Here is a 27,878-nt window from a genome sequence, read left to right on the forward strand (position 1 = left end):
TCCTTTGTTTCAAAAGCAATTATCATCATTGTAGACAAAAACTTGAATTTTTGTCTACTTGTAGCCCTTTGAGACTGTTTGTGATTTAGGGCTATACAAATAAACTTGACTTGACTTTTAGATGAAAGCGTAAAACGAGCCATTCAATCCATTATAATCAGTCAACCACTGTGAAATAAGCCCTATTTTTTTTCTTAGCATTAAATATGTTCAAAATCACTCTTTCTTCAAAGTTGTTCTACTTTTCACATAGTAGTCTCCAACAACGTCAACCAGTCAAGCTGTATCTTTTTTTTTTTTTTAAGTCAAATCTTGTCATTCATTCCTGCTCATTTGCATCTCACACACGCGCACACACACAGGCACGCACGCATGCACTGTTCTCACTCTCCTCAAGCTCTCTTCAAGCTGTCCACACAGTCATACTACATCATTTTTAATTCACAGTCCTCATTTGAATCTGTCCTATCTCAAGGTTCTTGGTAAAACAACCCACTCATTCCGATTTTGACATATTCCAAAAATTCACTCAAGAGATGCCTGCATTGAATTAATTCCATAAGATTTTCATTTCCACAAAATTTGCAAATTTAGGGCAATTTTCCTTCCACGCATTCTTACAGGCAAATTCTACATTTCACCTTTACATTGTCCCAGTTTGAAATTCACATCATTCAGCCCATTTAAATCACACTGGGAACGTTTTTAAACATTCCCGAAATTGCAAAATTAAAAAATTCATATTTTCACGTTAAATTATTACTTCTTTGTAATGCTATGGCATGCTCAAACCTGGCGAATAAAAGATTGATTAAAATTTCTGCAAAATTTGAAAAATTCATATTTCACCTCTAAGTTCTACATGTTTCAACTGATTCAATTCTGCTCGAACATCATTCTGTTGCATCTCCTAAATATTTATTCATCTTTTTAGCCTGTCTTTACACCAATTTCTCCAAAAAATGCATTTTCCAGTTTCAATGTCTCCTTCTTTTTCTTGCGGTGCAAATCAAATAGACCCCAGTCTAGTAACTTTCCTTGCACACTATTTTAGCCAATTTCAAAATTTTAACACATAGACACACATAAACACACAGAGAACACAAGGACAACACAAAGGCCCACAACAAAACACAGTGCACAAACAACATCAACAAACAATGCTGCGCAAACGTCTTCCTCTATTTGATGTTTTGGTTTTACTATTTTTATTTATTTTTTCTCACATTACTGGCCTTTCAATAAGGTTTGACAACTGTATCATTCGCATACATCAGCGTCATTTATACTTTGGGGAAATTTAACAGCCTTGGTCATGCTTCTTGTTTGGTAGGAGTTCTTATTGACTGACCATGATATATTTTGCTATTATATGGGGGGGTGTTCAGGTCTTTTAAATTAGATGCATGTTTTGCATAGGAGCAGAAGGAGCTTCTGCCTCAGGCTCCTCTTCTTGAGCCACGCCTAACAGTGCGCCTACGCACTATAGCTTCATTGTCTGACAATCATACTTGCGGCCTCAAGTTTGGTAACTTATTTAACGTATACTTCTCATCCCCTGATACATTGTCAGTAACACTTTGACGGCCCCCCATTGTAATCAATTTAGTTCAACATTTAAATCATAGGGATTTCTAAAGATGGAATGTTTCTTTAGTGCAATAACAACTTTCTGTGGTAATTCCTGCTTTGACCAGTTTTCTGGTGAGGAATTCCACAGAAATTTGCCATTTCTTCCCACCATGTTACATGCAGCACAATAGCGAGTGATACGTGCTACCATTCACACACATTCACACCGCGGAATTTTCTTAACACGACGAGGTGTATTTCCGTCTACAAGTTCCATCTGTAGACCGAATTCCTATCACTTGGAATTCACAACAAGGACTCCGCCGTCCTTACCCAGGTACCCTTTTTCTGGGGACTAAAATACCCCAACCACGCAGCCAACAAAGAGGTCTCACCGAGTCTCTGAGAGATTTCTTTTGAAGTTTCCGTCAATCATCGCTGCCGAGAGGTGCTGAACCGGACGCCGGCCTGGTGGATGAACATTGTTCCCCAGGGCTTTCCTTCAGGCGTTCTGTGACCTCTGCCGTGCACGGATTCGGCGTCTTCAACACTCTTCGGATCAGCGAGCAGATTTTCAGGAAATCCCGGACGAGCCCCCAAAAATGTTGGGTTTACAACATTTATCTGAAATCAATCTCAGAGGCGGTAGGTCTTTTTGGCTTAGCGTTTTCTTCTGCGCAGAAGGGCGCACCCCAAACACACGCAGCAAGTGTGGCTGAGAATACGCGCTCTGCTCGAATTTAGCCGTGCCTTTTATTGAGAGAGAACCAAAGGGGGAAGTGTACATGGTCGAATAGGTTTCCAGACAGGAAGAACATTCCATAGTTATATCCCATTACCACAGAACACAGGGGGTACTCACAGGGGGGCAGTATGGACGTCTCATGACCAATAGCTCAACAAAGACGTAGTCTTTAGTGCCTCTGGGAATACATTGCTGTGCCGTACTCATGACTTCAACTTAAATAAGACCTTTGTCTGCTTCAGCCGTCCCATGACAATCACATGATCTCCACATGTCTAGCTAACTGTGGGGCTTATTGTATAGTGCGGCTAATGACTGCCATATGCCCCCAAGTCATTTTCACGAGGCCAGATTGGTCACATACTGCGGAGAATCTTGCACACAAAAGTAGTTACATAGAATCCAATGATAAAAAGTATATTATTTCCAACACTTACTAAAAGCCATTTATTTCCTACATGAATTGCTTTTTTTTAATAAACTGCAGGGATTTGATTAAGCCATATTCGTAGAATAGAAAAATGTTAATATTGCTAATGACTAAAGGTACCCTTTAAGACAGTGTTTCCCAACCACTGTGCCGCGGCACACTGGTGTGCCGTGAGAGACGTTCAGCTGTGCCGTGGGATTGTCCAATATTAATTACGGAGCGCATTGTAAACAGGATCGCCAAACCACTGGCCAGTTCGCGCAAGGCCTGGTCAGCCACTTGCTAATCGTGCACGTGTGGAGAATCGGAGATCTTGAGATTTCATATTGTGTCGATCTGATTGTATTGCATCGGCACATATTCAGTTTATGTGTGTGTTGCTGTGTACTCCGCTACGTGTTACGTCTAATCTTCTGTTTTTTTGCCCCGATCTACGTAGAACATAATGTCCTCTGATTGGTTCAGCAGGTCTTCATATTTCGCCTATATGTTATGGAAACTACACAAAACAACTTTACAGATTTTGGAATTTGGTCCACACAAAAGACGCACTTTATTAAAAGGTGCACCTTCGTTTTTTGAGATGAAGGCTTTTAAGTGCAGCATATGGTGCTGAAAATACGGTACATTAATAGAGACAGCTTAATATAACATGGAAAAAGACTGGGTGTTCAAACTTCTGTATTTTTTTTTAGCCATAGGTATTTGTACCAAAAGATCTTCATATCACGTGATGTACACACACACACAAACACACACACACACACACACACACACACACACACACACACACACACACACACACACGAGGGTAATTGTATGGTAAGCAAGTTACGTCAGCATTAAGGTAGCTTACATTATTTGGAATTTGCTTGGTTTTTCAGGTCTTGCATTACTTGGAAATGCAGAAACCTGCAGACCTGTGTCGCCATCTCCTGCCATGCATAATACATGCTACAATTTTGAAGTTGAAAGAGGAAGGTGAGTACTTCTCAATCAAAAACATGCGCGTAAGTTATTTGGTTCTGTTTTTACAGGTACATTTTTACTGGTACACTCCCCTTCAAAAGTTTTTAAACCACATACAGTCAAACCTCGGTTTTCGAACGTCCCGGTTCTCGAACGAATCGGAATTCGAACGAAAAATTCGAGATTTTTTTGCTTCGGCTGTCGAACAAAATTCGGAGGTCAAACCTCGCGAGATGAGACGAATGGACCCGAGAAAACCCGACCGCGCGGCCCGGATGCCGACTGACTCTGTTCATTATTGTATTTTCGTTACTTTGAGGATTGTATTAACCCGTAATCATGCCTCCAAAGAAAGCAAGTGGGAGCAGTAAAGCCATCCTAAAACACAAAGACGCTCTTAAAGTAGTGCGACAGTGAGCGCCCGGCGCGCTGCGGTTGCGCGATCGGACCAAATTAAGCTCCCTGCGCACTAAGGTCCACTTAAATTTTGGAAAGTACATCAGGACTTTAAAAATATTTTCTAAATTTCAGCGACGGCTCTGTCACAATAATGCGACCAGCGTGTTGCAGTTGCGCGGTCGGCGGCATGCTACTGTTGCGCGTTCGGCGGTGCGTTGCAGTTGCGCGATCGGACATAAATGCGTAAATGAAAAAAATGCTTATAAAGGCGATTTTTTTTTTTTTTTAGTCTTGGAACGAATTATTTTTTTTCTATTATTTGTAATGAGAAAAATAGATTTGGAATTCAACCGATTCACTTCTCGAACCGCCTTCTGGAACAGTTTGTGGTCGAAAACCGAGGTTTGACTGTATATTGTAAGTTGTCTCAAATCCATATATAGAAATAAATGGTCACTTTTTTGTGTATCCTGAGTCATCTCCAGGACCTCCTTTCTGTGGTTCATGCTCATAAACTTTTATCCAGGAGGCATTCTACACGGATGCCTGAACCACCTTATTATGTTCCTCTCATTGCGGAGGAGGAGCAGCTCTAATCTGAGTCTCTCATGGATGACCGAGCTTGTCATCTTGTCCCCTGGAAACCCTGCACCGGAAACTCATGGCCTACTGCTCCTGCCCATTGCTGAGCGGGAGCCTAAGTTTACTGTTAATTCTAGATCATTGCCTTTCCACACATCACCTTCACCATGATAGACCGATGTTGAGTCCGCATCACTGCATTCACTGCACCAATCCACCTGTCAATCTCCCGCACCTTCTTTTCTCCCCAGTGAACAAAACTCTAAGATAAATTAACTTCTCTACATGGGGAAGGCCTAACCTATTCCTGACCAAGAGAGGACTTTTGCCCCATTTCCCAGTGAGGACCATGGCCTCTGATTTGGAAATGCTAATTCTCATCACAACTGCCTCTGCTGCAAACTCACTAACAAGTGTTGAACATTGTGGCTTGATGAAGTCAACAGAGCTACACTTAAGAAAAAACGCCGCTGCTGATTTCGAAAGTACGTGCGGCGATGACGTCGGACTCGTCAGTTTTGGTTCCAATTATTCCACAGACCTATCTAACTATGTATAAACTATATTTCAAATGACTATAACATAGCAATTTTATCTAACCATCCGCGTCACTCCAAATCATTAAATCCATTGAAATCTTCGTCCTGTGTGTCACTTATAAACAACGCCGCTGTTGACTCCAGAAGTACATGCGGCACTAAGGTCAGACTCATTGTCAGTGTTGGCTCCAATTATTCCACAGGCCGAGTGCGTCCTCATGCGGTTTAAAGTGAAAATAACATGAAGTGATCAACTATACAATAGTAAGTAATATGTTAATGATCAAGTAATTATGTGTTAATAACTTCACATATAAGTCACTCCTGATTATAAGTTGCACCCCCGGCCAAAGTATGAAAAAACACTGCGACTTATAGTCCAGAAAATGCGGTAATCAGACCCGAAATACATGCAGTGCCATGCGGAAGTATTTGGCCACCTTGAACTTTCCGACCTTTTGCTACATTTCAAGCTTCACGCATAAAAATATAAAATTGTAATTGTTTGTGACAGACCAACAAGTGGGACAGGAGCATGAAGTGGAACGAAATGTATTTGATATTAAAACCTTTTTAGAAATAAAACAAACTGAAAAGGTGGGCCCCTTTTCTTTCAGTGCAGCAAACTCTCTGCAGCAGTTCAGTGAGGATCTCTGAATGTTGACGTAAATGATTGATGATGATAAATAGAATCCACCTATTCAAGTCATCATATAAATGCCACATGCTCTGTTATAGTCCCAGAGGTCTGTTTAAAGTCCAGAGAGCATCATGAAGTCTAAGGGACATACCCGACAGGACAGAGATACTGTTGAGAAGTTTAAAGCTGGATTTAGATACAAAAACATTTCCCAAGCTATAAACATTCTAAGGAGCACCGCAAGAGACATTAAAATGAACGGAGTATCAGATCACTCTGGATGAACTGCAGAGATCTACAGTTGAGGTGTGAGACTCTGTCCGTAGGACAACGATCAGTTATAATACTGCACAAAGTTGGCCTTTATGAAAAAGTGGCAAGAAGAAAGCCATTTCATAAACATATCTATAAAAAGTATCATTTAAAGTTTGCCACAAGCCACCTGGGAGACATGCTAAACATCTGGAAGAAGGTGCTCTGGTCAGATATAACCAAAATTGAATTTATTTGCCACAATGCAAAACGTTATGTTTGACGTAAAAGCAACACAGCTCATCACCCTGAACACACCACTCCCACTGTCAAACATGGTGGTGGCAGCATCATGGTTTAGGCCTGCTTTTCTCCTGCAGGGACAGGAATGATGACAAGCGGGCTGGCGCAAAATACAGAAACATTCTGGAAGAACATTCGTTGGTCTGCAAAAAACAGACTAGGATGGAGATTTATCTTACAACAAGACAATCATCCAAAACATAAAGCAAAATCTTCAATGGAATGGTTCACAAATTACAATATCCAGTTGTTATAATGGCTAGACCTGGATCTAATCTGTAGAACTGAAAACTTTTGTTTGCTCTCCAATCAACCTTACTGAGGTCAAGCTGTTTTGCAAGGAAGAACGCGTAAAAAATCTCGATGTGCAAAATTGACATTCCCCAAGCAACTTGCAACTGTAATTGCATTAAAAGTATTAACTCAAGGGGGCTGAATAATTTTGCATGACAATTTTTTTTTTTATTATTCGTTAAATAAGTTTAAAATAGCCAATAAATTTTGTTCCACTCAATTCTGTCCCACTTTATGTTGATTCTTTACAAAAAATGCATATATCTCTGTTTGAAGCCTAAATGTGGCAGAAGGTCAAAATTCAAGGGGACGTATACATTTATAAGGCACTGTATGTGGACATCGCTACTCAGGCCATCTTTAACCTCTGCAAATATCACAAAATAATCATTAAAAAAATAAATAAAAATCTACAATGGAATGATTCACAAATCACAATATTCAGGTGTTCTAATGGCTAGACCTGAATCCAATCTGTAGAACTGAAAACCTTTGTTCGCTCTCCATTCAACCTTACTGAACTCGAGCGGTTTGCCAAGGAAGAACGCGTAAAAAAGTCAGTCTCTTGATGTGCAAAATTGATGGACATACCCCAAATAATGCATATATCTCTGATTGAAGCCTAAATGTGGCAAAAGGTGAAAGTTCAAGGGGACGTATACATTCATAAAGCACTGTATGTGGACATCCCTACTCAGGCCAATTTTAACCTCTGAAAATATCACAAAACAATTAGCGTTAACTCAGCTACTGAAAAGAGCAAAAAATGCGCAGCCTACATGCATCTTAGGTGCCATTTCTGACATTTCTAAACATAATACGTGCCGAGGGGCTTTTCATAAACTTATTTGTTCATAGGTCATTATGTATTAGATTTCAATCAATAAGCATTAGTATGACTTTATTTTACAGAGGCTACTCCAGGGGGTACACCTACACCACTCATCCGAAAAAGATGCGTCAAATGTGGCCACACTGGACTCTGTGATGGCCACATTTCTCTTTGTCTGTGCATCCATCCATCCATCCATTTTCTATTTAAAATTTTACCAAGGCAGTCGAGATCCGAATCGAGGTCAGCAACACCCCATCTCCACTATACACAGTGTTAATGGTGCACCCCTCCTGAGAAGCCGGATGGTGGATCAGAATTTCCTCAAAGTGGTCCGGAAGTCATTTTTCCATTGCCTCACCAAACTCTTCCCACGGGTTTTTGCATTAGCAACCGCCGAAGCCACATTCCTCTTGGTCATCCAGTACCATTCAGCTGCTTCTGGAGTCCCACATGCCAAAATGGCCCAATAAACTCTTTCTTCAGATTGACAGCATCCCTTACCGCCTGTATGTGTTCGGGGTTGCTGCCACGACCATAGCTCCAATTGGCCACATCAACAATGGAGGCACAAAAGATAGACCACATGTCCCCCGGCTCCCCCGGGTCATGGGCAAAGTTGGAGTTGGGTATTGAGACGCTTTCTGTTTGGATTGTTCTAGATCAGGGGTCTCAAACTCAATTTACCTGGGGGCCGCTGGAGGCTGGGTGAGGCTGGGCCGCATCAGGATTTCCACAAGAATAGCACTGATAAAACATTCCAATGTTCTAAAATATCTTTATTTTTAACACAAAATAATGAATTAAATTAATTAATTAAAAATGAAAAAAAATCTGTAATAATAAATCAAGTTATAAAAATTATCATACAGCACATACAGACGACTGAAGAAACCACATATTGACTGACCGACCGACCGGCCGACTGACTGGCTGACTAGAAAAATCCTGATTCCAATGTTCTCAAATATCTTTATTTTTAACACAAACTAATAAATTAAATAAATAAATGAATAAACAAATGAATAATAATTTAAAAAATCCTGCTTTAGCAAGCATCTCACTAACGACGTCTGCATTATTCTCTGTGGTTGCTTTCTTAAAGAAATCTCATTACCTCAGCAGATGTGTTTTAAGACTGGCAATCTGGTTGGCTCTCTCATCTCCCTGGTATTTTTCATACTCTTCAGCATGCCTAGTTGTATAATGACGTTTCAGATTGTATTCCTTGTACACCGCAACTTTTTTATTACAAATGAGACACGTCGGGGTGCCCCTGTGCTCAACAAAGAAATATTGCATGCCCCACTTTTCCTGAAATTGTCTTTGCTCATCACCGACCTTTCTCTTCACTGCAGGCTTTGAAAAAGACATCTTTGGGGCTCTGTAATATGTGATTCCGCTTGGAGTCAGTCTCGGGTTTAACTTTAACTTTCAGTTGCGCGGGGCTGTGGCGCATGCGCACTTGCGCTCTCTGATCTTTATCGGAGAAAGGCGTACACATGACAGAGAGATCTGAATAGCCATCGGAGTTCTTCTCCAATCGTATCGAACAACGGCAGTTATCTGAATTTCTCAAGTGTCATGTAAACACACTTATTGTTAAGTTTCAGTTTCACTCACAACGCGCCTACAATTAATTGGAGGACTGTGGGCGCCGAGCGGAGTCAGCGGCTTCACGGTTTCCGGCTCCAGCTGACAGGAGGAATGAATAAATAAGTGAGCGAAGCATTGGACAGGCCGGCTGATGTCCCGCCCTCCAGAGCCATATACCTCACTGCGATTGGTTCATTCAGCTCTGCACATCACAAGTGTCATTTATATAAACTTTGTGGGCCGCACTTACATTAATCTTTCATATTAAGACAGGGGCTGCAAATTATCGTCCCGGGTGCTGCAGTTGACCTGTTCTAGATGTCCCCAACACACCCTCACAATGCGTTTTGGTTTGTCACGTCACACCAGCACCTTCCCCACCATTGGAGCCAACACACCACCGGGTGGTGATCAAGTAACAGCTCTGACCCTCTCTTTACTCAAGTATCCAAAACATGCGGCCGCAAATCCTATGACGTGACTACAAAGTCGCTCATTGAACTGTGGCCTTAGGTGTCCTGGTGCCAAATGCACACATGAACAACTTTATGCTTGAACATTGTGTTTATGGATAAACAATGTTGCGCACAGAAGTCCAATAACAGAACACCGCTGGGGTTCTGATTGGGTGGTCCATTCCTCCCAATCATACCCCTCCAGCTCTCACTGTCATTGCCCATTGGTAACCCTGCTGAACAATGAAGTCCCTTGGAGGAGCGCAGTCCAGCACACCCTCCAAAGACTCCAAAAAGGGTGGATACTCTGAGCTGCGGTTTGTTGCATAGACACAAACAACACTCAGGACCAGTCCCCCCACCACGAGGCTACCCTGTCATTCACCAACGTGAACCCCAATGTGGAGGCGCCCAGCCGGGGGGCAATAAGTATGCCCACACCTGGTCTCACCTCCAGAGTGGAAGAGAGTCCAGCCCCTCTCGAGAGGGCTTGTACCAGAACCCAAGCTATGTGTGGTGAGTCTGACTGTCTTGTCAGAACCTATCTACCTTGCACACCACCTTGGGCTCCTTCCCTGTCAGAGAGGTGACATTCCACATCCCTAGAGCTAGCTTCGGTAGCTGGGGATCGAACCCCACCTTTGGCTGCTGGCCAACTCACAGCGCCCCTTTGGCCCCTCCCACAGGTGGTGAGCCTATTGGAAATGGGGTTCTCACGTGCCAGGTCGGGCCCTAGGGGTGGGAATTAAAAAAGAGAAATAAAATCATGGCCATCAGCAATCAGTCCATGGAGTTTCTCCACATTTGACCAAGTTTCCCACTTCCTATGCAATCTTCAGTCTTGAAGTCTCAGTCTGGATGTTATTCTTTCTATTTGGAATTTTTTTCATATCCACTGGTCCTTTGATGGAATTATAATTATTGTCCTCCCTCAATTCTTTATTTTTCAGCAGCCAGCATTATCTTCGCCTAATACTTGTCCTGATAGTGTTGAGTGTTGTCTTGAAAATTACCAAGGTACATGGTATCAGGGCTTAATGCAACCAAATATCCCAATCCCTCATTACTACACCTAATATACTTCACACGTGAGGGTAATGGAAAACAGGTGGACACAATCAGGAATCATGGTGGACACTGGCATCATTTAAGGAAGGGCAAGTGACCTAAAATGAAACGGTGTTGGAAAATGTATTGTATTTTTTTTTTGTTGGCACCCCGATTGCCCTCCGCTTCGTATCAGCCATTACCCACATCCAACTTCAAAGTGTGTTTGTTTCCATCTAAACAAAGATGTTCACTGAGACAAAAACCACACTTAAATACATTTTATCCAATTATATTAATTCTGCGTTCAGGAAAAAGGCAAATTATACGGCACCGGGCATTCTCCCCCATGATATGAAAGAACCGTGCCCCATAAAACAACTCACACATTTTTATACACTTCACTTGTTTTCGTAACAAGAGGTGGGGACCATTGGTCTTCTCCTTTTTTGGGTATCTTAAAGTCCAATTCTCCCCCCAAGCCTGCTACATCTCGTCCAATCCTTGGACCAGCAGCTCTTGGACTTTTGCTGGCGCCAATTCGTGTAAATTTCTCATTTCTTATCTTCGGGGTCATGGTGATACAATATTGATCCTAGCTAATGTTTTTACTATTTTTATTATTTTCCATGCCAAAGTTCTCTTTCCCACATTTCCATTCTCCATGCTTCACTTCTGAGTACCGTAATTTCCGGACTATAAGTCGCGTTTTTTTTTTCATAGTTTGGGTGGGGAGGCGAATTATACTCAGGAGCGACTTATATATGTTTTTTTTCACAAATTTTTACTTGATCATTAAGACATCACTTACTTACAAGTATAGTTGACCACTTCCCATGTTATTTTTAGTATAGTTGATCACTTCACATGCTTTTATATCTTTATCTTGAACATATTCAAAACATAAAAAATAGAGAAAACATCAAATAAAGCAATTAACACTTTAAAGCACCATATCCAAGTCCACTGTCTGCTGTATGTACACTTGCTCCATTTTTGCTCCTCTTATATTTATTATTATTATTTATTATTATTTGTTTATTTATCATTTATTCAACACTTTTATTTATTCATTGTTTGTGCCTTCTTGTTTTTTTTTTGTGTTGCTTGTATGCATATGTGTACTATCTCACCGAGGGATAGTGGGAACGTAATTTCAATCTCTTTGTGTGTCTTGGTATATGAAAAAAAATTGACAATAAAGCAGACTTTGACTTTGATAAAACAACCAAATAAACAAAACAAAAAACTACATCTGAAAAAAATTATATTTTCAGACGAAACTGGATGAGGGCGCTCTAAATTTCACAGTTGGCCGTGACTCATCAACTGGGTGGGCACCAAAAAGAAACTCATATTTTGCAGGTTACAAACTTGAAGTTGTAAAATATGCAACTGAAAACAGTAATCGAGCAGCAGAAAGAAAGTTTGGAGAACCGTGATGTACCAATGGATTACTATTTCAAGTGACGTCAGTGGCACGGCGAGGCGCTGCGGTTGTTTACATAAAGGAAAAACGTACCCACGTAAGGACTACCGGCATCATTAGCGGTGATCATTTCTAAGTGACACGGAGGACAAAGAGTTTGAAGGAATTAAGAATTTGGAGTGACATAGAAGGTTTGAAAAACTATTATGGCTTTTACGCACGCCCGGTCCTACTCTACTGAGTCGGGGGCCTGCGCTCGGCCGAGTGGCTGTCCGCGAACGGTGCATGGGGCTCGGACATGGCCATTACGCACGCCTGTCCTATGCCATGGAGCTCTCGTGTCTGGAAGTCCACGCCGCCACACGCTTGGAAGTTTGTTTTGTTTAATAAAGAGCCGTTTACACGTCAGGGCGCACGCACGGCGATGTTGACAAAGGACGAGGAATTTGATCGATGGATTTAATGGATTTAAAGTGCACGGATGGTTTGATAATATTATTGCTTATATTATAGTTACTTGAAATATAGTTTATCTATCGTTATATGAGCCTGTGGAATATTTTGAAGTGCAAGCGCCCTCAGCCGGGCGCACCCATTGTTGACAAAGAACGATCGATGGATTTAATGAATTGGAGTGACACCGATGATTTTATAAACGTGTTATTCATGTAATCGTTTTCTTTAATAACTCTATATGTTACGTCAGGCCCATTCTCAGCTCTTCGTTTGTGTTTGTCACGTTAGCATACCTATCGTTTAGCCTGTTGCTATCGTATCGAACGATCGATGGATTTAATGAATTGGAGTGACACCGATGGTTTTATAAACATGTTATTTATGTAATCGTTGTCCTAAATCACTCTATATGTTACGTCAGGCCCGTTCTCAGCTCCTCATTTGTGTTTGTCACGTTAGCATACCTATCGTTTAGCCTGTTGCTATTGTATCGAACGATTGATGGATTTAATCAATTGGAGTGACACCGATGGTTTTATAAACATGTTATTCATGTAATAGTTGTCCTTAATCACTCTATATGTTACGTCAGGCCCGTTCTCAGCTCTTTGTTTGTGTTTGTCACGTTAGCATACCTATCGTTTAGCCTGTTGTTGCTATTGTTTAGCCTGTTGTTGCTCGTTCATGACTGTTTTTGGTGTGGGATTTTGTCAAATAAATTGCCCCCCAACATGCGACTTATACTCCGGAGCGACTTATATATGTTTTTTTTTCACTTTTTGGGGCATTTTATGGCTGGTGTGACTTATACTCCGGAGCGATTTATAGTCCGGAAAATATGGTACTTAGAAGTTAAACTAATCATTATACAGTAATGGCCTCTTCTCAAGGTTTCTCATTTCCCCTAGTAGGAGTTTTGAGTTTTTCCTTGCCCTCCTGGGATTTTAAGATCAGGGTATGTTTGAGAATATTTGTCAATTTTCGCACGTCCTGAGTGTTGTCAGTCACCTAAATGTTGAGCAGAGTCTGAGATGTACCGAAGTCAAATTCCTAGTTTGGCATGCTCAAACATGGCCAATAAAAATTCTTGAATCTTGTAATCCCTCACTAGTTCGCAGTTCACCTACTGCGCCTCGCTCTATCGCGGGTTTTTTTAAAAAATTTTAAGTCTGCCACACACAATCACAACATCATATGCAATGAAGCACACAAGCCAGGCAACAAGACAGGCAAGTGCATACCTACACCATCAGTGACTCCCCGATGGTCACGTTTTTTTGCGCCGTCACTTGGAGCGCAGGGCTTTGTCTGCCCATATGACACTAATGGCCAATGGGAACATGTGAATCTGTGTCCTTGCAGCTGATTGGCTTAGCATTTCTGACTACACTTTATCTCAGTTTCCTGCACTTTATTCACTCCGTCTGTATCAACATAGCAGCAGCACCTCAAACTTGCTTCGTTACACACGCTCCTCGATCGCCAAACAAAGTAGAAATGCGTGTCTGCTTGTCACTCCCGATCGGATCGTCCTGTTTGCCCATCCATCATAAAATAAGTCTTGTGCGGATGCCCTCACGCTGGGCATGTTTACGCTTTAAAATCACGAGCCAGTCAGCTCTCGTATCACAGCGGGTCAGGCAAACGAGAATCAGGTGGCAGGCGTGCGTGTCAAAACAGACAAAACTGTGAGGACTGACGATTAGCAGTTCCGTATTGGCGATGCGCGCCTCAGAAGTCTAGCGCGTAGGGCGCGTAATGCCATAGGCCAGCAGGGAGAGAGTGGAGACGTGACACAGCCGCGCCGAAGGAAAACTGTACCGCCGTGCAGAAACAGTCGGGACAACGGCAGTGAGTGTAAACGCGCACGTAGGAAAAAAGCACTGCCATGCCACCGTCCATGATTTGGGACAGCGACTGACAATGAGCATTAAGTGCAGGGTGTGCTTCTGAGCAATGTGTGGATGCCCTCGCGCTGGGCCACAGGGGCGTGTCACTCGGCCAGCACGCAAGAGCAGAGAGGAGCCGTGATACTTTAAAATGTTTTAAAAAGTGTTTAAAATACAATAACCCTTTTAAAAGTACAATGGAGTGTATAAAAATACAATTACAAAAGTCTTGTGCGGATGCTGGGCCGCGGGGGCACGTCAGTCGGCCAGCATGTAAAAGCAAAGAGGAGCTATGACACTTTAACGCTTCAAAAAAGATTAATAAAAGTCTTGTGTGGATATTGTAACAATATAGTTACTCATATTTATTTTCTCATTTATTTGAATAAATCTGCAAGTCTCTGAGAAGATGCAGGTGATTTAGTGATAGATCTGATAGTTATATTAATTAGTACGTCAAATAAAACTGCGAGCTTTGGAACCAGCACACAGAAAGCGAAGAATAAAACAAAATGTTAAAAAGTAAATAAAATTTCAACCTCCACATATTTCACTTGTTTTGGTCATTTTTTAGAATGTTTCCGCCGAGATAAAGAAGGAACACTGATCATTCTTTCTGTTGCCTTTTCAAACCTGTTTGTGATTTTTGCCCCTCACATTGTTTACTAATTTCAGGGGTTTTTTTCTTTTACAGAGGCATTTGAAAACATACCAACTGTGAAAAAAAACATCCAAAAAGCTACCATTCAAGCGGGCAAGCTGCTGCAACAATTCCATCTCGACGACAATAATTTAGAGGTCAGTGGCATGCAATAGCTTATTCTTGCTGTGTACCTTAGTTATTAAACAAATCGTTAAAGTGAAGCCTGACACATTGTCTCCGTTCATTAATTCTGGTTACCCAAACAAAACCACGGCAGAAACCTTTCCAGTAATATCAAGGGCTAACATCATCTCATATTGTGACAGTTTGTGGTTGCACATTTAAAAAAAAATTGTTTTACTCCGGATTCGGTTGATTGAAAATCCTTTTCAACCTATATTCAATTGCATGCACTATAAAGACGACATATTTAATGCTCAAACTCATAAACTTTATTTTATTTTTTAATAAATAATTACCGTATTTGCCGGTGTACAGGTCGACTCGGTGTATAAGTCGACCCCCTAAAATTCGACGGAAATTTACGATTTTATGATATATCCTTGGTATAAGTCGAGCTCAATTGTTGCATTATATTAAACTTCAAAATTCAATATGCGAAATTTATTGACGAAATGTGTTCAAATTCCGGGAGGCCGTGCGCATGCGGCTGTTTATAAGCACCGCGGAGGAGATCGCGGCCGGCGAGCTCGCTCACGCCGCCCGGCACCAATGGGAGGCCGGAAATAGCTCCAAGCCGAGCGGATCGGCACTTTATAAGCACCGCGGAGGAGATCGCGGCCGGCGAGCTCGCGCACGCCGCCCGGCACCAACGGGAGGTCGGAAATAGCTCCAAGCCGAGCGGATCGGCACTTTATAAGCACCGCGCAGGAGATCGCGGCCGGCGAGCTCGCGCACGCCGCCCGGCACCAACGGGAGGTCGGAAATAGCTCCAAGCCGAGCGGATCGGCACTTTATAAGCACCGCGCAGGAGATCGCGGCCGGCGAGCTCGCGCACGCCGCCCGGCACCAACGGGAGGTCGGAAATAGCTCCAAGCCGAGCGGATCGGCACTTTATAAGCACCGCGCAGGAGATCGCGGCCGGCGAGCTCGCGCACGCCGCCCGGCACCAACGGGAGGTCGGAAATAGCTCCAAGCCGAGCGGATCGGCACTTTATAAGCACCGCGCAGGAGATCGCGGCCGGCGAGCTCGCGCACGCCGCCCGGCACCAACGGGAGGTCGGAAATAGCTCCAAGCCGAGCGGATCGGCACTTTATAAGCACCGCGCAGGAGATCGCGGCCGGCGAGCTCGCGCACGCCGCCCGGCACCAACGGGAGGTCGGAAATAGCTCCAAGCCGAGCGGATCGGCACTTTATAAGCACCGCGCAGGAGATCGCGGCGCCTCATTGGACTTCCAGCGGGCCGCGCACTCGCGCACGCCGCACGGTTCAAATTTTCTAAGTGCAACGCACAATGAGATGCATGAGAAACGGCCTTGGTTACCATCACATTTGAAGCGATGAATACGAAGTTAAATTTTATGACTCGGTGTATAAGTCGAGGTCGATTTTTTTCGGTCGATTTTGGATCGAAAAAGGTCGACCAATACACCGGCAAATACGGTAACTTAAAATTTCATGGCTGCAACACGTGCATTAGAAGATGGGAAAGGGCATGTTTACCATTTCGTTACATCACCTTTCCTTTTAATAACAAACGTTTTGGAAGAGAGGAGACTAATTCTCTTAGCTTCTCATGTGGAATTCTTTCCCATTCTTGCTTGATGAACCGCTTCAGTTGTTCAATAGTCTGGGGTCTTCCCTGTCGTATTTTATGCTTCATAATGCGCCACACATTTTTAAAGGGAGACAGGTCTGGGCTGCAAGCGGGCCAGGGGAGAACCTGGACTCTTTTACTTCAAAGCCATGCTGTTGTAACACGTGCAGAATGTGGCTTGGCATTATCTTGCTGAAATAAGCAGCGGCGTCCATGAAAAAGACGTCGCTTGGATGGCAGCATGTGTTGCTCCAAAATCTGTATGTACTTTTTAGCATTTATGTTGCCTTCACAGAAATGTAAGTCACCTATGCCATGGGAACTAATGCACCCCCATACCATCACAGATGTTGGCTTTTGAACTTTGCGTTGATAACAGTCCGGATGGTCCGCTTCCTCTTTGGTCTGGAGGACACAACGTCCAGTGTTTCCAAAAACAATTTGAAAAGTGGACTCATCAGACCACAGCACACTTTTGTTTTGTGCGTCAGTCCATTTTACATGAGCTCGGGCCCAGAGAACCCGGCGGCGTTTCTGGATGTTGTTTATAAACGGCTTTTGCTTTCATTGGTAGAGTTTTAACCTACACTTACTGATGTAGTGATGAACCGTATTTACTGACAGTGGTTTTCAGAAGTTTTCCTGAGCCCATTTGGTGATATCCTTTTACACATTCATGTCGGTTTTTAAGGCAGTGCCGTCTGAGGGATCGAACGTCACGGTCATTCAGTCTTGGTTTCCGGCCATGGCACTTACGTGCAGTGATTTCACCAGATTCTCTGAACCTTTTGATGATATTATGGACCGTAGATGTTGAAATCCCTAAATTCCTTGCAATTTTACTTTGAGAAATGTTGTTCTTAAACTGTTCAACTATTTTGTTGTTGTGGACGAAGTAGTGAACCTCGCCCCATCCTTGCTTGTGAATGACTGAACATGTTTGGGGAAGCTCCTTTTATACCCATTCAAGGTACCCAATTAGCCTGATCACATGTGGGATGTTCCAAATAGGTGTTTGATGAGCTTTTCTCAGCTTTCTCAATATTTTTTGCCACCTTCCCCAACTTCTACTGGAAGTGTTGCAGCCATGAAATTCGAAGTTAATTATTATTTGGCAAAAAACAATTAAGTTTATAAGTTTGAACGTTAGATACATATGTTGTCTTTGTAGTGTATTCAATTGAATAATTTCAAATTGTTGTATTTCGGTTTTGTTTACATTTTACTCAATTTCCCAACTTCAACCGAATCCGGTTTGTATTTATATAGAATAATTGATATTCCTTTAGTAATTATTTTCAATCATTCATTCATTTAACAGTCTCTTCAGGTGTTTCAGCTGTTAGATTAGACCCAAGTCAGACACCATATGCTGAATCTCAAGTATATGAGCCTTTAAAAGAATGATGGAATTTTTTTTTACAAAAGTAATGTGAGAGGGAAGAAGGAGTAAAAATAGACTGGTAAATTTTTACTTGGTAGGAGATTACAATGTTTGCAAATTATGAATAATCTCAGAATAATCTCAATCTCAGACTAAAAAGTTAAAAAAAAAAAAAAAAAGACCACTTTCAGTGCCCCTTGGTTGCAGGCTTAAAGCATTTCGTGTCTTTGTTTTCTGTTACAAATGTGTCAGGCAGTCGTCATTACAGTATCAAGTGTTATTTCTGGGCCGTGGAACTTGCTTAGTTAATGCATGTACGTACATTGTGCGTAAAATAAGAAGACTATTGTAATAAACTTGGCTGAACATCAGAGAGAACAGGAAGCACACAAAGTGATCAAATGTCCTGTCGCAACAAGAATTTAATGTTCTTAGGTGAGACTTAAAACAGCCTACTATCAAAGGCTGGGCAAAGGCTCGTAAATAACGTCTTTGGAGTGCAATCTTTTAAAAACATCCAGATCCGCTTTCGCGAACAACTATGCACATAAGTACATTTAACATAGTTCAAATTTGGTTTGTGAACAATCTGTAAGTATTTTAGTGTTGGACCCAAAATGTATCTATTCACACAAGCTTGGGGTTGTCTTAGTTATTTCGTGAGTAATATGTTTTTTTTTTTTTTATCCTCCTGCAAACAAAAAAAAAATCAGTTTTTACACTGGACATCTATAAAATACAATGAGACGCACAATTAAGCATGGGACAAGACACGAGATGAAATGTTTTACGAGATTGATTCCATGAGTTTTTTGATATAAAATAATGCCTCATGTGATTTTTTTCCCAGTTTTCAAAATGCTTTCTTTTTATTGAGCAGAATGCAAGAAAATTGATGACTTAAAAATTGATGCAAATGTGACAGGAGAATAAACAGGAGAGTCACTTTTGTGAATTTTTGTTTGCATTGTGGTAGCATTTTTGAGTTGACCCAGGATTCTCTACAAGTTCTTCAAAGATAGCAATAGTTGGGTTTCTATATGTGATTATTTTGCGAATATTGGGAGGAGCGGAGACAGCACCATGAGATGACATCATATGAGAATGTCTCTTTGCCACAAGACTGTCGGCTGCGGGAGTCACTGATGGTTGGAGGGGTGCACTTGCCTGTATTGTACGCCAACACCGTGAGTTCGATTCCCGGAATGTGACCCCAAAAAAATACTGTCTGCTACTCGACAGCCTAATTAATTAGTTTTTTGTATGTTTGTTCTTATTGTCATTAATTAGCTATTGAACGTGATTTGGGAATGTTGTTGTGTTGATATTGGTGGCAAACAGTTTGTGACGACAAAATAAACTGGCCTGAACTACGAGTCAATGCGCTGCCAGGACTTCAAAATAAAAGCAAGCCAAGGCATTGACATTATGTATTCTTTGCTGAGGATTATTTTTAAATTTGCCTCTCACAGTGTTACCGTTATGAATAGTCTTCTCGACTGCGCACAATCACGGTCGTGTCAAAATTGTAGTGATGGGCATGACAGTTTTCTTTTTAATGTACCGAACCATTATCATCAGTTTATTCAAACGCATAATTCAAAAGAACTAACATTTAAGGGGAGGTAATTTAAACAAAAAAGGCTCGATCACCTCTGAGGCTCCACTTATACCTCGGCACTTCCAGTCGTGCCTGAGGCACCGGGCCGGTACGTTAGGGTGGAAGAGCTCAGAAAGGTAGACTGGGGTGAGGAAAAGAAGATATATATATATGGACAATAGAAATATCTTAAAATGAACTCTAAAATGTATTAGAGCCAGTGGAGGCAGGCTAAGATTGCAGATATGTGATCCCACTTGTGAGCTCCAGTTAGGAGGCGAGCGGCTATTCACTCTGCTATTTTGGATTAACTGGAGACACTTGAGAGAGTACTGGCTAACTCCTAAATAAGGTGCATCACAAATCGCCGCTGTCGGGAGGAATCTTCAAAATGACAACTTTACAGGAACTCAGTTTCCATCCTGTTATTTTATGTTTATATTATTTATTCATGTTTATAAGTTGTTATTCGTTCCTGCTTGCCACCTAACTAGTCAGAAAACACAGGGGAGACGTTTCTCCAAGGATGGCCTCACCTACAAAATCGCTATTGGCACACATCGGAGGAAGCCAGCGGCCCAACAACACACCACAGGGAGACAGTGGTCGCATTACAGTCCTAATTTTATTTATAGCAATCTCCTCTTGTTCAACTCGACTTCTAAGTTTATACACATCGCACATAGGCTTTCTCCTGCTCTCGCCTTCTTCCTCAAGCCCGCAACTCCTCACGCATGTGCACTCTGCATTCATAAGTCACATTACAGCCGTCAGTCACACACAAGTTGTCAGAATATCCGCAAAAAAAATATTTCTTTATCATAAAGAAGAGGAAAAAAACACTACTTTCAGACCAAATGTGATATGAATGTTTAGCATGAATAATGATAAAACCTCTGCGCCTCTCTCTCTCTCGCCGTCAACAAAAATAAATAGAGAACAGCTAGAATGCCCAGTATATATTATTTTGCACTAACCCACTTGGATTTTATTCTTCCCTGGGCTATAATCCAGAGTCGGCTCCTGGTAAGGAAGTCATTTTTAACTTCATACCTTTCGGCATTGTTGCGGGTATTGTGACAGCTTGTGACTGAGCAGCATGCTGGAGCAGGAGCGAGAGTGACAGTGAAAGCTGATACAGAAGAGTGAACGGTAATTCCACACCTTTAAATGTCGTGAATCATTTGGGAGACACAAGTAAAATCCTGTGTGATTGAGTTTGCTGCTTCGCAGCACATAGAGAGCGGTTGTCGTGAAAAAAAACCTACTTCAATCCTGCGCATCACAGGTTCAAATCTCGTTCTCTAACTTCCCCCCTGCCGCCATTATCATTCATGTTATTGTTACTATGTTAACATCTTGCAGCCGTTTCTTTGGATATTGTGGAGCTTCTGCCAGCAGTAATGGTGCGTAGACAATTTTATCAACTTCCATCTTTGCAAGGACAGGGGGAAGTGACGTATGCCGTAAAGCATTTCAGCACATACCGTAATTTTCGGACTATGAGTCGCACCGGAGTATAAGTTGTACCAGCCATAAAATGTACAATACAGTGAAAAAAAACATATATAAACATATAAGTCGCACTTTTGGGGCAAATTTATTTGTCAAAATTCAACACCAAGAACAGACATGAACCAGTAACAACAGGCTAAACGATACGGCATGCTAACGTGACATATACACAAACAAGGAGCTGAGAACGGGCCTGAGTAACATTCAGAGTTATTCAAATAAGTATTACATAAGTAACACGTTTATCAAACCATCTGTGTCACTCCAATTCATTAAATCCATCGATTTAATCCATCGCTGACGTCGGACTCGTAAATTGCATTTCTAATTATTCCACAGACCCATATAACGATATATAAAGTATATTTCAAATAACTATCATATAACAACAATATTATCAAACCATCTGTGTCACTCCTAATCATTAAATCCATCGATCAAATTCCTCGTCCTTTATGTCAACAACGCTGCGTGCGCGCCGCACAGATCTAGTATACAACTATATTGTAGCGTTAACAAAGTACCAGGAAACATGTGGGTTTGGTAAACGGCTCTTTATTTAACAAAACAAGAGTTCAACGGCTCGGTGGAGCACTGGGTATCACGTCCGCCTCACAGTTAGGAGGGTGCGGGTTCGATTCCACCTCCGGCCCTCGCTGTGTGGAGTTTGCATGTTCTCCCCGGGCCCGCGTGGGTTTTCTCCGGGCACTCCGGGTTCCTCCCACATTCCAAAAACATGCTTGGTAGGCCGATTGAAGACTCCAAATTGTCCCTAGGTGTGAGTGTGAGTGCGAATGGTTGTCTGTCTCTGTGTGCCCTGCGATTGGCTGGCAACCAGTTCAGGGTGTCCCCCGCCTACTGCCCGATGACGGCTGGGATAGGCTCCAGCACGCCCGCGACCCCCGTGGGGACTAAGGGGTTCAGAAAATGGATGGATGGATGGATGGAGTTCAACGAGCCAACAACTACTGAACTGTAACGATAAAAACATACAAGTTGCTACATGAAATAAAATATATCAAATAACTATAACATAAATACGTTTTTCAAACCTTGTGTCACTCCAAATCATTAAATCCTTCAAACGTGGGGCCCTTCGTCATCTTCGTCATCCCGTGATAGAATCCTTTGTCCTTATGTTAACAACCGCCGCGCTGCTGACGTTACTTGTAGGTCAAATGACAGTAATCCCTTGCTACATCGCAGTTCGTTTATCGCGGTTTCACTACATCACGGATTTTGGAATTTTGAAAATTTGCGAAAAAATTCACATATAAGTCGCTACTGAGTATAAGTCGCCCCCCACCCAAACTATGAAAAAAAACGCGACTTATAGTCCGAAAATTACGGTATGTAGTTTTTTGTGCGGCAGGGTCTCAGTTTTTTTGTGCTAGTTAAAGTGACACAGACGTCAGGCCATCCAACCTATTTTTTATATTGGCGCATCATCACAACAATGTACAGCGTAGGACTCAATTAAATGGTATTGTGTAGCATTGACATTCTGCCAGTTTATTGATAACTGCTGTCTTTGAAGCTGATGACGTTTAAAGGTATTAAGAGCTCTTACATGGTTACATGGTTGTTTTGTGATGGCACAGAGAAAGTTGCCACGATGGCTATTATTCAACACTCAGTTTGCATTCACACACAAATCACTGTTCAAATCTCAGTCATTTTATTTCATCTCTGCAATATGTGTGCAATATTGTAAACAGTGAAATGTGGTGATTGATTGTAAATTGTAAATTCTTGAAATAAGGTTGCATTTGACCCATCCAGTCGGACCACACTCTCTGAGAACCACACTTATATAAAATGTCTTTCAGTTGTATTTATTCTTAAAGGGCAGCAAAGATGTCTGAATTTTGTACTGCTCAAATCTTGAGATATCTGTTTGTGACATTTCTCTTCTATAGGATTGCATTGACTCTTTGATTGCCATGGAAATGATCATCGCCCAGTTTCGGTCTCTTAAGACAAAGTTTGGTATTGCTGAGGCTGAGAATGAAGACCAAAGAGAGAAACTAAGACTGTAAGTTATATCCAGGGGGGCACATAAGTGGTGCGTACTCACAATAGATCAAGCCAATCTTGATTCAAATGTATCCGCCACAACGCCTTAAGATGTCCAGCCCAATCTGAAGTCAGTTGGTAGAACCCTCTAAGACAGAGGTGTGGGTAATTCCGGTCCTCGAGGGCTGGTGTCCCGCATGTTTTATAGGTCTGTTGCAACACACCTGATTCAAATGATCAGGATGGTTATCCAGCTTCTGCAGACCTTGCTAATTATCTGACTATTTGAATCAGGTGTGTTGCAACAGGGTGAAATAGAAAACATGCAGGACACCGGCCCTCGAGGACCAGAATTACCCACTCCTGCTCTAAGACAAGTGTGCAAAATATGAGCTTCTTTAATGTGCAAAAGTGGTCCAGAAATGGGCATTCCAAAAAAAAACAAAAAAATCATAGCTTATTTTTTGTACATCTTAGCATAGGGCACGGGTGGCCAACCAGTCAGAGACTAAGAGCCACATTCCTTACTGTGTTACCGCAAAGAGCCACATCATACACGTGGGCACACATGAACATCATCCCTTCGTCTTATACACACACACACACACATCTCTGCTCAGACAAATTTATTGTGTGACATTATCAAGTCACACACCAACATGATAATGACAGAAATTTTACAGTACTAAGACCACAGCCCAGTCATTTTCAACAATGAACATTGTGTCCACTATCTCACACACACACAAACTCTCAGTTCACAAACAAAAACATAATAATTTACAATCGTGTTTTTTTTTACTTACTATCCATGTTGCTTAGTGCGACTTCTGGCATTCCTTGCCTTGAACAATCCTCTTCAAATCTGGCTTGTATTCTGTTGTTGCCATTCGAAGCAATTCTTTCACATGGGTGTCAGTCAGAACGGATCGATGCTTTGATTTCAGGTGCTTCAGGGTAGAAAAGACAGACTCGCAGATGTATGTTGACCCAAACATTGACAGTATCTTCAGCGCAGCCCGTTTGACATTGGGGTATTTTTCCATTGGCACACTTTTCCAGAACTCAATGGTCCCTTCCCTTAAAGCAGGTTTCAGTTGGTCCTCCTTAAAAAGAGCGATCATCTCCAACTCAGCCGCAGCCTCATCTGTGACGAGTGAGGCTTTCAAACAGTCCGTCTCCACATTAAATGGGTCGACGAGGAACGTAATCTATGGCCTTTTCAGTTGTATATCACGGAACCGGATGACAAAGCTTCCATGCAGGTTTTCAACTAGTGTTGCATCTCTGGCTCTTTGCTTATTCAGGGCGGCATTGGTGATTTGCCTGCTGGCTTTTATCAGAGTGGCAAAATGTGTTAAATCTCCCTTTTGAATATGCTCCTTGAACAGCTTCAGTTTGTTGACAAACGCAAACACACTTTGCACCAGGTCAGGCAGCATTTTTAACTTACCCTGCAGGGTCAGGTTCAGTCTGTCCAAGTGACACAACATGTCGATCCATAATCCACTTGACGTCCGAGAGCTCGGGATAGTCCTTGTCCTTCTCCTCCATGAACAGTTTCACGGCATCCAAAATCTCAAAAGAAGCGAGCGAGCGAGCACCTTGCCTTTTGACAGCCACCTCACAGTGTAGTGCAGTGGCAGGTCACCTGGAAGTCCTTGGTCCAGCAATATAACCTCACATACTGCGGCCTGTCGGTGTGCAGTAAATAAATTACTGCATCGTCCACCCCAACACCAGGCCTATAGGCAAACTGCAGGGGGTCCAGCTGCGATCCCACCAGTGAACGCAGGTGACCCAGGACGATCCTCTCCATAGTCTTCATCAGGTGGGAAGTCAAGGCAATAGGCCTGAAGTGGTAGGCTCCTTTGGGCGCGGCACCTTTGGTGCGGGGACCACGCAGGAGGTCTTCCACAGGGCTTTGTTCAGGCTCAGGTTGAACAGGTACATGACCACGCCACTCAGCTGGTCCGCACAGTCCCTGAGCAGTCTTGGTCAGATGCCGTCTGGGCCCGGGGCCTTCCCTGCCTTGATCTTTCTGAGGTGACTCCTCACCCGAAGAACTGTAAAGGAGAGGGGGGTGTTGGAAGATTGGGCTGGTGGAGTGAAGACTGAAGAGTGTTTTCGGGGGCATGAGAGGGGGTTGGTGAGCTGGCGGGGGGGCTGGAGTGTTTAAGGTGGCAGGCTGAGGTGCGGAGGGGGGGGGGGAGCAGACCGGGGAAGGAGAGGGGTGAAGGGGCGGGGGGGAGGCGGAATCAAATCTGTTGAAGAACAGATTGAGTTCATCCGCCCAGTCCTTGTCCCCACCAGCTGGTTTCCGATCAACCCCTGTACCATGGCCCGAGATGGATTGCAGACCCCTCCAGATGTTCCTGGTGTTGTTAAGCTCCATTTACTTCTCTAGCCTCCTCCTGTAGTTCTCCTTCCCCTCCCTGATCTTCAGCCGGAGTTCCTTCTGGACTCTACGCAGCTCCACCACGTCCCCCGAATCAAAGGCTCTCTTCTTCTCATTAAGCAGAGCCTTTATATCAGAGGACACCCAGGGTTAGTTGTTGGGAAAACACTGGACCAACTCCAAACCACAGGTGTCAAACTCAAGGCCTGGGGGGCATATTTGGTCCACCACATCATTTTATAATGCCAAAGCAAATTGTGTATCAACTTTGTGTCAATACTAAAATTGCAAGGTGTCTTCACTTTAAATGACCCAGTTGTTGTTTATTGATCTCTCTATGGCACTCCCTATTCGCCATTGGGCTGTAACCACAGTTTCCTGCCATTTCTTAAACCTCTTTATGTAAACCAAGAGTGCCATTTACAGGAGTAAAAAATACAATTGGTTCATGAAGCACATATGAAGCTTCAATTTCCCATCACTATCGACAGGCCAGTCAAGAGAGAGTGTAAGCGAAGGAGGGAGCAGACCGAAGAAGCAAACGCAGCCGCTTCGTGACAGTATATAACGCGATAAATCCACTTCCGCGTAAGCCATATCCTATTTCTGTAGTAACACGCATATTCCTTTACTGCCACTATTTTTTTGTAGATTAATAAAAAGTCATTTAAGATTAATTAAAAGTCATTTATTGCAGCATATTGTATGGGGAGCCAACAAATGCAAACCAGGCATAAACAAACATCGTCATGTGACTTCAAGCGCAAACTGTCTTTTTGGTTATTTTTCAGCCCAAGCCACACAACACATTTATCCATACTCTGAACTGCTCATCCTTACTAAGGTCGTGCAACATGATGCAGCTAACATGCACGCACACGAACAATAATCACTTCTGTTCTAGCATTTATTTATCATTAAAACACAGTTGGAGTACAATGGAAATTTCATTATTTTCAATTTACTTGTCACTTTGTTGATGGCAAACAGTAAAAAAAATACACTTTCAACATCCTTTTGGGTGCACTGGTTAGCACAACCGCCTCACAGTTAGGAGGGTGCGGGTTCTATTCCACCTCCGGCCCTCCCTGTGTGGAGTTTGCATTTTCTCCCTGGGCCCGTGTGGATTTTCTCCGGGCACTCCGGTTTCTTCCCACATTACCAAAAAAAAACAAAAAACATGCTTGGTAGGCCGATTGAGCACTCCAAATTGTCCCTAGGTGTGAGTGCGAGTTCGAATGGTTGTTCGTCTCTGTGTGCCTTGCGATTGGCTGGCAACCAGTTCAGGGTGTCCCCCGCCTACTCCCCGATGACTGCTGGGATAGGTTCCACCACGCCCGCGGATAATTTTGTTTTGTATTTCATTTTCACTGAACCATATTGTTATCTCATCGTTAATGAGGTATCAGGCAAAAATATCAAGATATGAAGTTATGGCCATATCGCAAGCCCAATTGACTATAATATATTGATAATTTCACCAGCCCAAATGAGTGTGCAAAGTTTCTTGTGTTCCCACACATTTAGATTGCTCCAAATGTAATTAATTTTCAAGGCCTGGTGTGTGTGTAAAGATTTACAATTTTGAGCCCAGGTTTATACCCTCAAAAACACTATCTTTCTTTGCAAACAGCTGTAGCAAATATGTGGTAATTAATGCTCAAATTAACTAAATAAGTAACCAATTATTAATTAGTTACTTAAATAATTAATCATTTTGTTAGTGGTGGCAAAAATCGACTGCCTGCAGTATGATCAACCGCTACAAGGGGCACCACGTTTTTTACTATACTAGTTTAAGAAGGTTTAATCTTAACCTGAAATCAGTTCATTAATCCGAAGGCGGCTACAGTTAATAAATGAGTTCGTTTGAAAAACCTAGAGGTCCTAACTTTAATTTGCACACAAACACACACACACACACACACACACACACACACACACACACACACACACACACACACACACACACACACACACACACACACTAAAGTTAGGCCAAATTCCAAAGTACCGTAATTTTCAGACTATAAACCGCACCAGCTAAAATCCAGGGATATATTTTTTTTCTTATATAAGCCGCACGTGCGCACGAGTTATTTACAAAGAAAGACA

At 42.5% G+C, this 27,878-nt stretch overlaps 1 protein-coding gene and 1 long non-coding RNA gene across 12 annotated transcripts in view; one reads left to right on the forward strand and one right to left on the reverse strand.

The window, feature by feature from the left end:
* LOC137840569 (uncharacterized) overlaps positions 1-27,878 on the reverse strand; it is a 211,741-nt gene that overhangs the window by 163,191 nt on the left and 20,672 nt on the right. The gene's annotated exons all lie outside the window — the stretch shown is intronic.
* The window catches only part of rab3gap1 (RAB3 GTPase activating protein subunit 1), a 168,683-nt gene that overhangs the window by 137,060 nt on the left and 3,745 nt on the right, over positions 1-27,878 (forward strand). For all 10 annotated transcript variants that reach the window (XM_049727690.2, XM_068651739.1, XM_068651737.1 and 7 more), the window contains 3 exons: positions 3,632-3,728; positions 15,124-15,227; positions 23,269-23,384. In XM_049727690.2, the coding sequence (XP_049583647.1) occupies positions 3,632-3,728; positions 15,124-15,227; positions 23,269-23,384 (317 nt within the window). The remainder of the gene's footprint in view (positions 1-3,631; positions 3,729-15,123; positions 15,228-23,268; positions 23,385-27,878) is intronic.

This window comes from Syngnathus scovelli, chromosome 8, assembly GCF_024217435.2.
Source record: "Syngnathus scovelli strain Florida chromosome 8, RoL_Ssco_1.2, whole genome shotgun sequence".
Lineage (NCBI taxonomy): Eukaryota > Metazoa > Chordata > Actinopteri > Syngnathiformes > Syngnathidae > Syngnathus > Syngnathus scovelli.